Genomic DNA, 18,601 nt, shown 5'->3' on the forward strand with positions numbered 1-18,601 from the left:
ATACATTTTAAAAAAAAAGATGCCATGTTAAATCATGAAGTCGTTACAAGATGATTCAACCCTTTAATGATTTCCAAGCACATTAAAGGAATACTCCAGCAGGTTTTTTTTTCTTAATCTCTATCCCCCAAATCTGTAGCATGTGTGTGTGATTACCACTGATGGGAATATCAACATGTTTCCCTGCACTGAGGAAAACCAGAAAAGCTGTTTACTTCAAGGGCACGTGCGCATTGTAACCATAACAACGCTCTTACCATTCCTAGCTAGCACCAGCTAACTAACTAGCCTAGCTTGTGCTTTATTAATCTCAGTAATGCAGATGAAATAAATACTGGTGTAACTCTGGTGATGAGGAGGTCGTTTGACTTCATTGTAGCTTTGGAGGCAGAATTTGAGAATCAAGAGAATTTGTGCTGCTTGTGTAACTTTACCGTATGCAGCGACAGTTAAAGTGGAAATGTAACATCACATACCGGTGAACATCCCAAACATACACACAGTTATTTTTAGTTACACTGAAATGTTTTCCATTCAACATGTCATAAATCTCCTATTCGCTCACTAGCAAGACAGTTTTTCTTTTCCACTGACATATTGTCCTCTATGTTTGTTTATCTCACTTACCCCCCAACTTGCGACCTGATTGGTCAGGAGTTAAAAAGTGTTTACTGAAAAGCTGTGACCAAAAAAAAAAAGTAAAATGTGTGGCAGCAGTTAAGGGGAAAAAAAAAATCAAGTGTGAAAGCAGCCTTACGTTACACGTATCCGAAGGTTCCTGCCTCCATCAGAGCCAGACAGCTACACTGATAACATAACCACAAATTCTTTGCTCTGAAAACAACCCATCTCTGACTAAACAGATTTAGACTAAACAGATTTCTTTAACAAACACATCTGGTTGAAGAATTCATAACAATATTCTACAAAAATACGTTTCACTAAACATTTTTTGACAGAATTCAATGGCTGCATATATGTTCATTTTAAGTGAGTTAGGATTTCTTTTCTTTCTCAGTCGATGAAATTCTCCTCATTGGTAATCACACACACACACACACACACACTCTACGGATACAGTGGATAGAGATAAGCTTGAGAAACCCTGACGTATTCCTTTTAACACGTGATAAGAAGCAGCAGCACAGGATTAATGAGTAACATGTAGGAGAAGTGACAGTACTGAGACGGTACATACAGCAAATAACAATCCACAGAAACAACACCAACACGGTACTAACAGTTCAGCAGAACTCAATATTAAAGCTGCAACACTGATTTTAGCCTGTCGATTTTAGCCTTGTGTTTGTGTGTGGACTTGGGGTTTTGGTTTGGACGGTAACTTTATAGCCAAAGCACCGACAAAAATCAGTGAAGCATAAAAACATCATCCAGTACTAAAGACTATTAGATAATTATTCCATATTCCATTCAACTACATCCTGTTATGACTTAATATCTCATTATTTCAACTTAATAACTCCTTATTACCAGATATTATATCATGAATAAGACTTAATCTCTTTATTTCAAATTAATAACTCCTCCTAATAGCTCCAATATCTTAATTCAGCTTAAACTCTTATTTAGTTTTATACTTAGTAGTATACTGAACACAGTTAACTGAATTAAGAATACTTAAAGTAATCTAAATCGACACCTGGCTTACTCACTCTCTGAGAAACTGCATACTGAATAAGAATTATAAGCTGTTCTTATTGATAGATTGTGGGGTGTTGAATATGGAGTTGAAATAATTCAAAATAGCGATTTAATTAATGACACAATTTCTTGAAATAATGAGTTATGAAGTGAAAATAACAAAATATTATGTTGAAACAATGACATCTTGAATCATCACAGTCTGTGGTTCAGGGCTTCCATAAAAAATATTTCCTCTGACATGACCAAAAGGTTTCTCATCACGTTGCTGTGTGCGTTGGCAGGTTTTAGCTTTCCATGTGTAAATATTTCAGCTTGATATGGCACTAAATATTAACCAAGGCACAGAATTATTTACTATAGTACATGCAATGTCCTGCGGTTCAAAAGGTGCAGTTCGAAATTTCGTAGTGTTTCCAGACCTGTGGAAATGATATCATTTTAAAGATACCTCAAAAAAAAAAATGTAAACGGATTTTACAAGTTTCTTTTTCTGCCTCTGACAAGAGCTGCCTAGTCCCGCCCCCTTTTCCCATAAAAGGCAACATACAAGTCACACACAGTTTCAGTGTGGTGGTGGGTGGGGCTATAAAACTTACAAAAACTACACAAACTGCTCCTTTAAGTAACGTAACACACATTTCATCATCCACACCTCCCCAAGTGTTTTATTCCCCTTTTACCACAGCAGTTTGCCAACAATTAAATTTTTTTAATCAAACAATGACGTGGTACATTTTATTCATTTATAGTTACATTTAATGTTGTGGCATGTCCATGTTACAAGTTTTACGTTACGTTTTAGCTGCTATAAATATAAATTTACGTTATAGCAGCTATAAACAGACATTCCCTCACGAGCCTTTCTTTTTTCTCTCTTGAAGTTATTGTGACAAAATAACGCAGCTTGTCATGTTACCCAGAAACTGCAAGGCGTAAACTCCTCTGTCCTGAAGATGTCGGAAAACTTTAAGTTACAGCTTTTAACGCTGACTGTTACAAAGCGCTGACACTGGAGACTCCTTCCAGAAGTGTTATAAAAACATCTCCTTACAGCAAACTTCACCACATCAACAATTACGCGTCTGCGTCTTCTGTTACAGTAGAAACCATGACATATTAGAATGAGCGCATTACTCTAAACCTGTGATCTGCAGCTGCACTACTGGCTCAGCTACTTGGCTCGTTGTTAGCAAATACCGTAAAACTATTCGTGATACAATATCGTGATATATTTTTACAGTATATATTCACTCAGCCCTAATTCTGACTCCTGCGTGTGTAGCTTTAATAGCAGCACAGTCGTCAAAAGCCCTGCGAGTGGGAAAAGAATCATTGAATTTCATTATTTCGACTTCATATATCATTATTTTGATTATGAAGATGTTAAGAGATATTAAGTTGAAATAATGACGGCAGCGTTTTTTCAGAACTTGCAGTTCAGGGGTTCGACATAAAAACACCTTGCTAAGGAATAAGCAAAAAGATGCATCCTGTAATGGCTTTCTGTGAACACATGGAGGTGATGTTAGACAGTGTTATACAGCAGCCTCTGTGGAGTTTTCTACAGTCCAATAAATAATAATAATAATAATAATAATAATAACAATAATAATGTTTACAACCAGTTAAAGTGATTATTCTGCTTCACTCAGTCAAGATTAGGTCATGCACCTGTGCTTTGCTTGTTTCTTGCGACATCATTAATCCTCCACATACAAATTTCCCTGTTGTGTAATTCTAATAAATGTACAAACAATTTGTAGTAATTATTATGTAGTAATTCTTTAAACATTATTTTCAAATAATATCAATACTAGACAAATATAATTTACTAGCATGTTCACTTCACATATAGATAATAATGAGGCCACAAGTCAAACTCTACAAATGTCAAAGTGCATTATGGGTATTCTGTACTCTCTAGGGTAGGTCACTTGGCCCTGAACCTTTAAGCAGTGCATTGTGGGACGTGGCTACTAAATAGTGCACTATGCAGTGAATAGGGACGTGAAAATGACTTGTTTGTACGGTGATACATACAACGTCACAATAGATACATCAATGGCCTTGATAATATAAATAATCAAGATGGATTATGGGTATTTTGCATCCTCTAGAGTACATCATTTGGACACGATCCTATTGTAGTGCATTGTGGGATATCATGAGCATACACTCAGACTTCAAAATGACTGCAAAACTCCAAAAAACGTGAACAGGGCGTGGTTTTGGATGTGTGTGATGTCCTTCACTGGTGTAAGATAGAAAGGTAAATGCTACAAGCTAAACTGAGTAATTAGAGTACACTTTATTGAATATGACTAATTATAAAAATCGAATTCTGTTATATATGTATAGTTAATTCAAGTTAAACTCCTGATTTAATGTTACACTAATAACTAGCTAATGTCTAACTCTAGAAGCTGCTGCCATTTTTTTTGTTGGTCAAGTTGTTTAGAACGTATTGACGTTACGCTCTGTCAAATTAGAGCTTTCGGAAAATTACGAGTTTCCAGCCAGTAATTACGAGCTCAATGGTTTTTACTTCAACAGCTGAAAACTCATTACTGTAAATACAACATGACGTGGATGTATAATTATAATTATTTCACTATTTCTGTGAGAATTCTGTGGTATTAGAACAGACTCAAGCTTACTGTGGAGCTCTAGAGAGTTCTTGCAGGGTATTATATTAAAAATCTAAAATTAAGAAATTAAAAATTTCTTTTTAAGACTTTATAGTAAACAGGACTTCAAAAACAAAGTGTGGTCCAATAGCAGTAAGGTCACCTAGACACCTAGAAATTTATTTATTTATTTATTTTATTTTATTATTTATTTATTTTACCGGACGTCACCACGTTGTCTGATATCCATGCATATTTTGATCAAATTGTACTTTGTGTCATGGACATAAAAAATAGCCAGTTGTATGTATGTATATGTGTGTGTGTGTGTGTGTGTGTGAGAGAGAGAGAGAGAGAGAGAGAGAGTGAGAAAGAGAGCAAGGGAAAGAGAGAGAGACGCAATACATAATGATTGTATACTAAATTAACAGGGCTTCTGCCCTTTCCTCTTAAAAAAAAATCCAAGCCCTTTTCAAGACTTTTGAAACTTTCTGAACATTTCCTAGTGTGTCATTAACTGTATCATGAACATGAACTTAAGAGACCATCTAAAGACCACAGATTCAGAACTTCAGTGTCTTGAGACTTACTTGAACAACAGAACTTTTCCCAGCACTTTTTCTGAATTTCCACACTTTTTCAGGTCTGGAAACGAGTGTCTGAAAAATTCCCAACTTTCTTCAAACTTTAAATTTTAAAACTACAATACATAGTTTTTTGTTAAAATGGAAAAAAAAAAACATGGTTATTGAGGGCAGAAAAAACACTGTATACTCTGATAATCCTGAGCTTAGGCTGCATGATGATTGGCAGGAGCTGCAGCCAATCAGAAGAGAGAGTGAGAATGTAAACCAATCAACCCGAGTGAAGGAGTGAAGGAGTTAGATATTACTGATGGAGTTTTAGATTTTTCCTGCTGAACAGGTAAGACGTTTACTCTATACTCTCTAATCTGGTGGGAAGCTGGTGAATGATGGATATTTTCTCCTTGGGGACTTTGTATCTTTAGCCAGTTGTTTAGCTATTGTAGGGGGGTCAGTTTATGGCTAATGGGGTGTGATGATGAGTAATAGTATTTCTGCATTTTAAACTGGGGTAAATTGGACAAGAGCAAGTTGATTGATTCTTCTGTTCGCTCTTGGTGTGTGTAATTTTGATGGCTCGGTGTTTATTTATCCTCTAAACTGTTGGCTAGCAGGTGTTTCTGGTGTGTTTTTCTCTACGTTATGCGTTTAAAACTCTGGGTTAGATGAATCTGTGTGAGAGTGAGGTGATCAGCATTTGCTTTTCGTTAGTGTGTATATTAACGAGTCAGTCAGTCAATACTTCTGTTCCATCTTGGTGTGTGTAATTTTGACAGGTCCGTGTTTATTTATTATCTAAATTGTTTTAGCTAGCACACTAAGCTAGCATAGGCCATCCAGTGTCTATGGTGCTTGTTGGTGTGTTTTTCTGTACTTCATGCATTTTAAACTCTGGGTTAGATGCACTTGGGTGAGAGTAGGGCAATCAAAGCTTTTGCACGTGTTTCGTGTATATTTTTTCTACTAACTTGTCTTCTTATTTGCAGCTCTGTTTTAGGTAGCATGCTTGCTGTGCACTTTGTGTGTTCCTCTGCAGTTTATGCATTTAAAACTATCGGGCGAGTCAATCATTTCATTAAAATCTACAAAGCTTTAATTCCCATAACACTTCTGTAATCCTGAGGGGACGACGATAACAGCAAATAATTATTATCTTCAGCGTCCTGAATACTTGGGACGCGTCCCAAACCACATTCCACCTTACTAAATAGTATGTTAGTATACCTATGGTCTCACTGCTATTTTGGTCATCATATTTAGTCCATAAAATGCAGTTTGGGATGCAGCCCTGAATTCTCATTGAAGGTGTTACTTGCAAAGTAGAAAGCGGGTGGAAATACAAAATCATACATCCTGCAGTTTTAAATAAATCAAATATTTTTCCTAACGTGTTATTCTGATACAAAACATGGAGAATGAGAAGTCTTTTTACATACTCGAATCCAAAATCTATTTTGCCATGGATACATTCATCTGTACATGCGCAGTGATGACCCTGTTTTCTATTACTGAACACACACACAGGAAGTGAAGAGTGTTTAAAGAGGAATAAGGAGACTGGAGACTAAACCAGGGCAGGAGTGTTGAAGTCTTGGTGCTGTGTTAAGGCGTGCTGGGCCTGGAGTCTTCACTCAGAGTGTTGAAGTGAACAGACAGAGCCTCTTCCTCGGGGTTCGGCGGTCGTCTGAACTCTTCTCTGGTCACCACATAGCCCACAATTACCGCGAAACACACCAGCAGCAGGCTGAGTATGTTGGTCAGAACCTCCTCAGGAGCAAACGGCGGCCTACATCACAATCAGAGAAGACATCAGTATTAGTTCTTTATCACTTTACCTCAGTAAAACTTTACAGGATTTCTATTTTACATGAGTGTAACTGGAATTGAATACTCGGTCAATTAGGATTCCATTGAAAACCTTTTAGATGCTTCAAACTTACAAATCTCCAACATCATGACAATTTTTTTCAGCTTTGCCTGGCTATCAATCTGTTGTAAGTTTATTTCCTAAGGAAGGAATAAAACACTCCATGTCATGCTGTTACAGGAAAATAATCAGTGACAGTGTGGTGTGATGAAGTGGAGTTAGTTACCATGTAGAAGGTGATTCATTTCCTCCAACCTGAACACGTCTTGAAGTGTTTTGTTGCTCTTATACCACAGCAATATGCCAACAATTCCAATTTTTTTTAATTTATTTCATCTATTAGGCTTTTTATTTTTTATCCATTTACAGTTATATTTAATGTTGTTGATCTCCATGCTTTGGAGTTTGACAAGCTGTGTTTTTTTTTTTCTCTTTTTTTTCGAAGAGAGAAAAAAAAGTAAGGCTGGTGACTGAACAACTGTTATAATGTAAGTAAAAAAAATGGCAATGACATATTGATGTTGTATAAGAGGAATAACCCATACTAGGGCATGCTCTATAGGAAAATAATCAACTTCAGGATGGTAAGAGTAACACCGCTTCATGTCAAGCTGAATCACAAAATGCCACTGTTGATGAATTTCATATAACAGCGAGCCCCTGTGTTTTATCCCTTACTTATCAAACCAGTAGGACTACATCAATGATATATTTTTCCAGCATACACAGGATATGTAACTGCTTCTTGTCTAATTTGTTGGAAACAGCTAGGAAACAACTCAAGGTCTTCAAATTATTTACAACAAACTGTTTATCGAGATATCTTCTGATCAGCAGAAGAAGGAAGGTGACGTGGATCCTCATTCATAAATTCAGACCAAGTATCAATAATGGATGTAGCTTCAGTGTAGTAAGCTATGCAGCTGGTAGTGAAGCTAGCTAGCTTTAGCTTAAGAAATTTCTTGGTCAATGATCTGTAAATTATTTCGGTTGTACAGCTTCAGAGAGTAGGGAGCTTTTCAAGAGTGCCAATTATTTATGCGAGAGCACGCCCATTTTTCCTCCAGAAAATTTCAAACACTGACTGAAAGATCCAGCTACAAATGAATGCTATTTGCAGAGATGTATTTTTTCTTTTTCTCCATTCTTTTACAAAAGCTATTCGGTGCTTTAGTAAAAAATGTTTCAAAGGAAACCTTGTACTCCGCATCAGTGTGTGTCCGATAGCCATCAGTTACAATCCACAGAGCAGTGAATCACAGTGAGTCTCTTTTCAGAGTGACTCATCCTCCTGACGCCCTCCAGCCAAGAGACTCTTGACACAATCGTGCATTTTCTGGAGCTTTCATTAGGCTCTGATGACTCATACTGTTCTAAATAAGCTCTTCAGCTTCATAAAGACTGATGCTGTTAATGACTGGCTACAAATCCTGTCATACATCTAAATGAGAATAAACTAAATCTACAATAGATGTAGCTGGATAAGTGCAAAATGTGTAAGATACTAAATTACTATGAATTCTGCCTAGATAACATATGATCGCTGTAGAATAAACAGATCACCTGAATCTGAGATTTTAAATATGTGCCTTATAAACCGGAGACTATTAAAATAAATTACCAAATAATAACCATTCAACAAGTTTAATTCATATTATCTAGCCATTGTTCATCGCTCGAATGATCAGTTTTTATCCAACTTTTGCGTTCCATCTTTAAGTGCTTGCCCTCCTATAACACACTCTGCTCATCTTCCTCTCTGCTGTAAGAGCAGGGAATGCGCAAACATTTGTCGCAGAACTCACAGGCCACTGAAGATCGCTTTCTCTGCAATGCCAGTGAGCGAGGAACCCACCGCCATGGCAAGGAGCACCAGGCCAAAGAATACATGCAGTGGCAGATACCATCTCCGTAGCACTGTTGATGCCCAGGGAAACAGGAAGAAGCCCAATCCCAGCAGCCACTGCACAGGAAATCGGAGTCAGAATTCAAACATGCATCAAATAAAAGTGATGAAGAATAAACTAGAACTAGAACAGGTTAGTGTTAAACTGTGTTTTCAAATGAAAGCCAGTAACATGGGTTCAGGTGTATAACTGAAGTGCCAGGTGTGGGTTAGTTCAGGTGTAAGTAAGGATTAAAATGCCAGGTGTGATGTAGTTCAGGTGTAAGTAAGGATTAAATGCCAGGTGTGGGGTAGTTCGGGTGTAAGTAAGGATTAAAAGGCCAGGTGTGATGTAGTTGAGGTGTAGGTGGGGATGAAAAGGCCAGGTGTGATGTAGTTGAGGTGTAGGTGGGGATGAAAAGGCCAGGTGTGATGTAGTTGAGGTGTAGGTGGGGATGAAAAGGCCAGGTGTGATGTAGTTGAGGTGTAGGTGGGGATGAAAAGGCCAGGTGTGATGTAGGTGAGGTGTAGGTGGGGATTAAAAGGCCAGGTGTGATGTAGTTGAGGTGTAGGTGGGGATAAAAAGGACAGGTGTGAAGTAGCTGAGGTGTAGGTGGGGATGAAAAGGCCAGGTGTGATGTAGTTGAGGTGTAGGTGGGGATGAAAAGGACAGGTGTGAAGTAGCTGAGGTGTAGGTGGGGATGAAAAGGCCAGGTGTGATGTAGTTGAGGTGTAGGTGGGGATGAAAAGGCCAGGTGTGATGTAGTTGAGGTGTAGGTGGGGATGAAAAGGCCAGGTGTGATGTAGTTGAGGTGTAGGTGGGGATGAAAAGGCCAGGTGTGATGTAGTTGAGTTGTAGGTGGGGATGAAAAGGCCAGGTGTGATGTAGTTGAGGTGTAGGTGGGGATGAAAAGGCCAGGTGTGATGTAGTTGAGGTGTAGGTGGGGATGAAAAGGCCAGGTGTGATGTAGTTGAGGTGTAGGTGGGGATTAAAAGGCCAGGTGTGATGTAGTTGAGGTGTAGGTGGGGATGAAAAGGCCAGGTGTGATGTAGTTGAGGTGTAGGTGGGGATTAAAAGGCCAGGTGTGATGTAGTTGAGGTGTAGGTGGGGATTAAAAGGCCAGGTGTGATGTAGTTGAGGTGTAGGTGGGGATGAAAAGGCCAGGTGTGATGTAGTTGAGGTGTAGGTGGGGATTAAAAGGCCAGGTGTGATGTAGTTGAGGTGTAGGTGGGGATGAAAAGGCCAGGTGTGATGTAGTTGAGGTGTAGGTGGGGATGAAAAGGCCAGGTGTGATGTAGTTGAGGTGTAGGTGGGGATGAAAAGGCCAGGTGTGATGTAGTTGAGGTGTAGGTGGGGATTAAAAGGCCAGGTGTGAAGTAGTTGAGGTGTAGGTGGGGATTAAAAGGCCAGGTGTGATGTAGTTGAGGTGTAGGTGGGGATTAAAAGGCCAGGTGTGATGTAGTTGAGGTGTAGGTGGGGATTAAAAGGCCAGGTGTGAAGTAGTTGAGGTGTAGGTGGGGATTAAAAGGCCAGGTGTGATGTAGTTGAGGTGTAGGTGGGGATGAAAAGGCCAGGTGTGATGTAGTTGAGGTGTAGGTGGGGATGAAAAGGCCAGGTGTGATGTAGTTGAGGTGTAGGTGGGGATTAAAAGGCCAGGTGTGAAGTAGTTGAGGTGTAGGTGGGGATTAAAAGGCCAGGTGTGATGTAGTTGAGGTGTAGGTGGGGATTAAAAGGCCAGGTGTGATGTAGTTGAGGTGTAGGTGGGGATTAAAAGGCCAGGTGTGAAGTAGTTGAGGTGTAGGTGGGGATTAAAAGGCCAGGTGTGATGTAGTTGAGGTGTAGGTGGGGATTAAAAGGCCAGGTGTGATGTAGTTGAGGTGTAGGTGGAGATGAAAAGGCCAGGTGTGATGTAGTTGAGGTGTAGGTGGGGATTAAAAGGCCAGGTGTGATGTAGTTGAGGTGTAGGTGGGGATGAAAAGGCCAGGTGTGATGTAGTTGAGGTGTAGGTGGAGATGAAAAGGCCAGGTGTGATGTAGTTGAGGTGTAGGTGGGGATGAAAAGGCCAGCTGGGGTTCACCTGCATGAGGAAGAGGATGAAGGTAAGCATGCCACACCAGCTATGCAGAGAGGTCATGTTAGAGAAGCCGGCTTTATTGTGGACATCGAACACAGCCACCAGACCTGATGAAAGAGACACACAACATCATTACACTGAATTCACACTCACAGATTCAGGTGTCTGTTAATGGGTTAATTAATGCCAAGAAATAGAGCAGGTAAACTACAGTAATAGAGATTGTGCATGGCAAATAGACAAAGGTCAGTTTATTCATGTACAGAGATGCAGACAGAACTTACCCACAATGCTAATGATGAGGGCCATCATGTGTATCAGAGCGTGGAGGATCTTCACCGAGCGCTTACTCTCGTTTCTGAACACACGGTACACCAGCACGCCTACCATGAGTGTGATGAGAGGGTACAGCAAAATGGCAGCAGGGTTAGACTCAAATCATGCTGGTGAACATCGGAAAATTAAATATCTTTCCTCTGTTAAAGGAAAAGTTCAGGGATTTCAGCCTAATCGGTAACTAACACATCTGTAATGTTTGTATGATTACAGGAATTGGGACACATTTTCCTGTACTGAGAATTTAAAAAACTCTTACTCCAAACTCACTTGTAATGGAAGTCTAAGGGCAGATGTTGAATTCTGTTCATAAACCTTTAAAATATATGGCTATGTATTGTGAATTCAAAACGACAGCAGTAACGCCGTGGGAGGTGAGCTGGGTGTGAAAGAAAATCTTATCAAAGCTGTTTTTATGCAATTTATTCAACTATAGAGTAAAAAGTAGTTCCAGTTACTTTACATAAACACACATTCTCTCCTCTGAAAAAGCCGCACTATCTCTGAAAGAACCAATTAAATAGATTTAGAGCTTTACAAACATATTTGAATAATGCAACTACTGCCCTTAGATTTCCATTATAAGTGAGTTTTGAGTAAAAAAGGTTTTATGCTCTTTTCTTAGCACAGGGGGAAAAGGTGTTAAATATTTTATCAGTGGTAATCACACATACAGTACAGTTAGAGTAAACAGAGATTAGTTTGAAAAATAGTGGTGTACCCCTTTAATACTACTAACAGAGTGAAATCTACTACAAGGGAGCCTTTATAATAATAATAATAATAATAATTATAATAATAATAATAATAAATTCTGACAACAGGTCATCTCCACCGCTCTAGCCAAATTACCATTTCTGTGTGTTCCCGTTGTGTGATAATCTAATATTCCCAAGTCGCACCTGGGGGAGGAACACATTAAACACGTCTCTCGGGTACACAGCTGCCCTCAGGCCTGTTCTTAGCAGCGTCACTCTGGAATGATTGACCCTTTAATGGAACAATGACCTTTCAGTTTTGGTGTCCTAATCGAATTGCTCGGCTGAAGAGATTATCTGAACAAAACGCGCCTGTTTCTGCCAGGGGTTCAATTCACTGCCCTGTGGCCAAACAATAAATACCCGAATTACAGGTTTCATAGACAAAGCTTCAAAGTCTGTTTCAGATTACAGGCCGATCTGTAGGACTGGTTCAGATACAGCTGGACTAATCTATTTTTCTTTTTCTTTTTTACTGATTTATTAAACAGCAGCCAATATACACTGTCAAAATATAAATATATGCCATAACAACCACAATTTGTTCATCACTGACAATAGCTGACTTAGCTATATACAGAAGGTTTCCATGTATAACGTCATTCTCTGATCTGAGACGTGATTGGTCCAAAGACGCAGAGCTTATTAGTGACACACAAACTGAGCTCGTATGAAGCCCCGCCTCCATATAAGTTTTATATAAATGAGAAATCTCTGTTATAAATAGAGCCCAAGCTATAAAATCAGAATCGTAGAAATCCTCATCAGCGACATGCACAGCACAGGAAAAAAAATGAGAGTGGATGTGTAGCAGTGATTTGATTAGAATCTCCAACCTCAATCAGAATAAAAGATTTAAACCTCCTGCTTTATAAGCAGTTTTCTGCTCTCATAGCCAACACGTGCAAATCACCAGCAGTACCTCAGACTGGTCCTGGAGCCAGACTCGTGTTTCAGTAAGCCAGCTCAGCCCTTTCAATACGCCAGCACGACCGAAAGCCAAAACATTCTCTGGATCTTTCCAAAGAGCAGACACTGTTGCCTTGTCAAGTGCTTCAGCATACAGACAAGAACTCATGCAATTAATGTGTGAAACCCTCAGAGGTCAAAGTTCTGAGAGGGCAAGTCTGTAATAAATTTAATGTGCATCCATCAGTAATGTGTGTGTGTGTGTGTGTGTGTGTGTGTGTCCAAGCAGATATAGTTTTAAACACTGTTTTCAAGTGCTAAGGATGAATGATGACAGGGTGAAAATAAAAGAAAAAAGAAAAAGAAAAAGGAGAAGAGAAGAGGATAAGGCCAGCTTTTGCCAATTTTCTCTTCAGTATCAAGAAAAAAAGGAAAGAAAGGAAAAGAAAAGAAAAATAAAATCACACGAAAACAGTTTTTACACTGATGCCTTTTGGTGGTCAAAAAAACAGCATTTGTCATACGGTATAACAATATGATTAATATAAATGGAAATTAATATGATAAATTATAACTTTATATTGTACTACACATATTTGGCATTATATATTAAAATTATAATATTATAAATTAATATTTAGATTTCCATTGGATAAAACATATGAAAATATTGAAAACTACACAAACTAATAAATAAAATATAAAATAAAATAATTTAAAAAATAACATGAAACATTTTGGTGGTGTGCAATTCCTACAGAGGGCCTTTTAAAAAAAAAAATTAATTCTTGTAGTTAGAAATATGCCTTATAGTGTTTCCTGCCAATATATAGCTGTGTGAAGTGACATTTTATATGTCTGTTAAATCCCATTTAAATGTCATTTTGACAATATTTATTTATTTGTTTATTTATTTGCTTATTTACTTACTTACTATTAAACCATTCACTGTTTAATTGATTGTTTCTTTGTTGATTGATTGATTGATTGTCTTGAATTTTCAAATCAGCAATCTCCTCTGTGTTATTACAGCTACACATACAGTACGTTCAGAAATCCGCTAGCTTTTACTTCAGAATGCGCTAGTTTTTCGTGAGACAGATTTCCCAGAGTTGCGTGTGCATGTGATTCCCCTGCACATGCCAATCAGTAATTGGGGCAAACTCCTAAATCAATCTGCGCTCCCTTAATCCTTAATCCAGGAAAGTATATGGGCTAAGTCTTTGTGTTAAAGGAATGCCTCAGCAAAAGAAAAAAAACTAAAAGGATGTTTACAGGAATTGGACGTTGCATTGATGTCATTCGCTTTCAGTCACAACGTTGGCATTAGCACTTTATCTGCCGTCTCACCGTCTCCATAGAGGAAGACGAGGCCTATGATCATGCAGAGCGGGTGCACGTTAAACTGCTGTTGCGAGCTGTCCCAGGCGTAGCCCCCGTGGTAGTGGCCCATCCACACACCCGTGAGCACCACACACGCCACGCCCAGCACCTGAGAGCTGGCCACGTAGCACGGCAGCATCCGCAATCCACCCTCCATCACTCCTACAGAAAGGAAGAGAGAGGACAGACAAGGAGAAAATGTTAGAAATATCAGTTCAAATGGAGATCAAATGGAGCTCTAGAGGGCATGTCGCTTCTTTATACCATCTGTGTGTTTTTCTTATGACTGTTAGTGCTGCTGTTGCACTCCGTTTCACAAAAATCCAAACTAATCTACTTTAAAATATTTGAATAACCATGTGGTTATATGAAAATAATCCACACCGAGGTGATGTGATGCTTCACATCACGCTGTTACCAACCTGAAGTGGATTATTTTCACATAACCGTGTGGTCTGGAGTGTGTTATTCCACTTATACCACAGCAATTTGCTAACAATTACGATATTTAATTTATTAATGAAAGTTTGTGGACACCTGACCATCACACCCATATGTGCTTGTTGAACATCTCATTCCAGATTTATTCCCTCTTTGCTGTTATAATGAGCTCCACTCTTCTGGGAAGCTTTTCACTAGATGTTGGAGCGTGGCTGTGGGGATTTGTGTTCATTCAGCCACAAGAGCATTAGTGAGATCAGGCGCTGATGTTGGTGAGGAGGTCTGGGGTGCAGTCGGTGTTCCAGCTCATCCCAAAGGTGTTCAGTGGGGTTGAGGTCAGGGCTCTGTGCAGGACACTCGAGTTCTTCCACTCCAACCTTCACACACCATGTCTTCATGGAGCTCGCTTTGTGCACAGGGGCATCGTCATGCTGGAACAGGTTTGAGCCTCTTAGTTCCAGTGAAGGGAAACTGTAACGCTACAGCACACAGAGACGTTCTATACAATTGTGTGCTTCCAAAAGTTACTTCCTGTTATTATGCTATAGCAAAGATAAACATTTGTTCTCTCACTAGCTTCTCTCTCTCTCTCTGTCTCTCAACCGGAAAGCGTAAACTCCTCTGTCCTGAAGACTTTCCTGTGCTGGAAAACTCTGTAAACCACCGTGATTTTTACAAAGCGCTGACAACTGAGACTCCTTTCATAACCAAATCAACGATTACAGGTTTTACTGTGTTAAACAAGAAGACTTTTTTTTTCTACATTTATTATTATTCAGAGATTATATGGAGTGTTCTTATGTGTATACGCTGTTACTATAGAAACAATAATGTATTAAAACAAGTACATTAATATAAGTTTATCGTTCATGTTACAGCCGGAACTACTGTCTGAGCTGTACGGCTATATGAAAATAATGCACACCTTCTGATGATGATTTCTGAAGAAATAACCTGATGTGGATGCCAAAAAAATGAAACCTTTGAAAGACAGGGGGGCCTGCTAGCAAATTTATAGAAAAAAAAATAGAAACAAATTGTAAAAACTGCAAGAAGATGAAAAACTAACTGAGGAACAAAAAAATTCATAAAATATATTGCATTGCAGTGTGTGATAACCTGAGGAGCAGTGAAGAAAGCGAGCACTTCTGCTCTCTAGTGAGTTCCTCACCAACATCAGGAAGCAACAGTGGATGCATAGTATGATTTTACTGTCAAGATCAGTCATGCATGCAATAAATCAATGAGAACAGACTCAGTTTGCACTGATATGGAAAGGAAGAAAGGAAGAACAGTAAATAAATGATTCTTTGATATTCCATGATGGATGGAGAGAGAGAGAGAGAGAGAGAGAGAGAGAGCATGAGGTCAGGGGCATCGTGATCGATTTCAGCAGTAAACGTTAAGCGTCACATTAAGTGAAGTGACAGATTAACTGGAGATTAGACATCACCTTCTCCACCTCACCATGCAAAAACGAGTAAATAAACGATGCCGAGGGCATCGACGGGCCATGTGCAAGATTCATCATATGAGACATGCTGTCTGTCTGAGCGAATTAAGATAAGTGGAGAATAAAGAACACAGAGCCTGAGATTATTTCAGACGATTGCAAAAGTTTGCACTCCCTTACCCAGAGACCAAAAATCCAAACCAAACCAACCAACCAAACCAAAGCACTGAACAACAGTTTGGTTATATTTAAGAATACGATATCACATAAATATATATTTCCTTTTATTCTATATTTGTGTATGTTTTTTTTTCCCCCTTACTCTATTCTACTTATATTTTCACTTATTCTTTTCTTATGCACTCAGTTACATTACAAGAAAGCAAGGACGAGGGGGCACAAACTTTTGCACTCAACCGTATTAAAAAGAGCCAGTGATTGTACAGATCTCTCATTATGTAAAAACAGATCAGTTATTCTATCTCATCGGTTTCATGGCAATTTGCTAATGTTTAATTAATACATTAGGTTCGGCGTTGTAATATACAGTATGACGTTGCCATGGTTACACACATGACCTCCATTGACACAGCAAAATTCTTGTCTTAGTTAATTGCAGTCCACATAGGCGTGGCTAGTGAAAAAATATACTGTGACACATGAACACAGCATGGTATAAAGCTAAGTTAATATCGAGCGTGTGTTGTATGATGTGTTGCATCATAAAATACGACAGCCAATCAGTTTCCAGTATGCAAATGCAGGATATTTATAACAGCATAACTCTACAGTGAACAAACTATAAGTAAAAGCAAAGTTAAAAATCCTATCAGTTACTTATTACAGGAAGTAGCAATGCAGGTATAACAGCACTAGGACGTGATGATACTCACCAAACTCAAAAAAGTGAATTATGATATTAACATGTTGCGAAATCATATCAAAAACATATATATATATATATATACATATAACACTCTGTACAAGCTTCATAGTTGCTTTGTGGATCCTAAAATCTACAAAGCTACAATGATTATCATATATATATATATATAAAATTTTAAAGGTGGCGGCCTTAAAACAAACTCTCCCACCTGAAACGCTGACCTCCGTTCACCTCTGTAAGTGATTTTTGTCGCATTTGTCGCTTGTTTCGATGTTAATCATTGTAGCTTTGTAGATTTTAGGATCTAAAGCAACTACGAAGCTTGTACAGTGTGTTATATGTGTCGTTGTTCATTCTGCACCAAGAAACAAACCAAAAAAAATACTGTATTACCATATATCATATTTTGCATTTGTGTTGTTTTTGTACTCCTGTACTTTTGTACTCTGAATTTGTTGTTTATTAATTGTCTTTTTTTTTATTATTATTATTCTGTCATTTTGTAAGTTTGTATTTTTCCTCCTATCAGCTTGGGAAGTCACTAAGTGAATTTTATTGTAAGAAACATAATAAAACCTTAAGACGTTGGACTCCTTGAATCTGTCACATTTAAGTGGTCTGGACATCCTAATGCATGCTGGGTCATGATCATATTCATTACTCAGTGAGATTTCTTGTCCAGATAACTTCAGATCAGACTTTTTAGGCTTCATGCTGAGAGCAGCAGGTGAGTGAAGCATGAACAGGTGAAGTGACACTAATTACATTAATCATTAACACACCTACAGCCAGAAGATTGCATGCAATAAAACCGGACAGAACCCCACAGCTGGTGTCACTTCCCCGGAAGTGGACATTAGAGGAAATAAAGACAGTCATTACCTGCAGTTTTACTTCTCACCTTCTTCTTTTGATAAGAAAGTGCGCTCGAGCTGCTCCTGGAAGAAGAAGAAGAAGAAGAAGATGCACAACGATGCCTGTTTCTTTCCTTCTTTCTTTTTTCAAACAACAAATTCTCCTCTTAACGCTTCATATTTTACATTTTATCTTCAGCATGGGTGTCGAGGTGAAATCCTTCCTCTGGTTCTGTGCTTTTTTCCCCCCTTCAGTCGTGAATGAACTTCTCCGGATTTGACAGATAAAGCAGCTGGGTGCTGGGAGGCTGTTAGCCACGCCCACGCCCTGTCCCGATTGGCTGGATTGAAGAAGGAGGCGGGACCACCTGTGTTCAGTTGCCTTGGCGACAGACGTAATGGATGATCTCAGATAGAGGAGGTAAATAAAATTAACTGAGCCAAGCGTAGAGAGAGAAACTGTTACTACTGTTTTAATGATCCTTTTATTATAAATTATACTTTCATACAAGCGATACAGAGGAATGACAGTTAAATCCCACCTGATCTGACTTTTTTCCCTTGTAATTAATTGCAATTTTATTACTGGTTTGAGTAATAATAATAATAATAATAATAATAATAATAATAATGCACTCTCTAAAGTTTGAGTTCATCAAAATTTCATCAGCTGTGTATAAAAAGATTTTTAAAAAATGCAAACTAATATTAATACATTAATACTTCAATTAATAAATTTAAGTACATTAATGAAACATCCTAAACTAATACAATGATAACTATAAAGAAGTAGTAGGCAAAGTAGATGTAGTAGTAGCAGTAGAAATAGTAGTAGAAGAAGTAATAATAGTAGTAGTTATAGTAGTAGTAGAATTAGT

The 18,601-nt window shown here is 38.5% G+C and overlaps 1 protein-coding gene across 2 annotated transcripts; it reads right to left on the reverse strand.

Moving 5' to 3' along the window:
- Positions 1-89: 89 nt before the first annotated feature.
- LOC113546198 (transmembrane ascorbate-dependent reductase CYB561) lies at positions 90-18,151 on the reverse strand. 2 transcript variants are annotated; one of them, XM_026945960.3, is made up of 7 exons: positions 17,910-18,151; positions 17,752-17,807; positions 14,057-14,251; positions 10,988-11,086; positions 10,707-10,810; positions 8,549-8,706; positions 90-6,662 (listed from the first exon to the last, which is right to left on the reverse strand). In XM_026945960.3, coding segments are annotated over exons 1-7 (798 nt in total). In that variant the 5' UTR covers positions 17,912-18,151; the 3' UTR covers positions 90-6,478. The 2 variants fall into 2 exon arrangements, with proteins under 2 accessions (XP_026801761.1, XP_026801762.1); XM_026945961.3 differs by having other exon boundaries at positions 17,771-17,807; positions 17,910-18,150.
- Positions 18,152-18,601: the final 450 nt, after the last annotated feature.

This window comes from Pangasianodon hypophthalmus, chromosome 23 (genome assembly GCF_027358585.1).
Source record: "Pangasianodon hypophthalmus isolate fPanHyp1 chromosome 23, fPanHyp1.pri, whole genome shotgun sequence".
Classification (NCBI taxonomy): Eukaryota; Metazoa; Chordata; class Actinopteri; order Siluriformes; family Pangasiidae; genus Pangasianodon; species Pangasianodon hypophthalmus.

Bases quoted from the DNA above. Each gene is read 5' to 3' on its own strand.
- LOC113546198 (XM_026945960.3), bottom strand. The intron at 10,811-10,987 runs GTAAGTTCTGTC...CTCTTTCATCAG, and splicing joins CCTCATCATTAGCATTGTGG to GTCTGGTGGCTGTGTTCGAT. The intron at 6,663-8,548 runs GTGAGTTCTGCG...ATTGTGATGTAG, and splicing joins AAAGCGATCTTCAGTGGCCT to GCCGCCGTTTGCTCCTGAGG.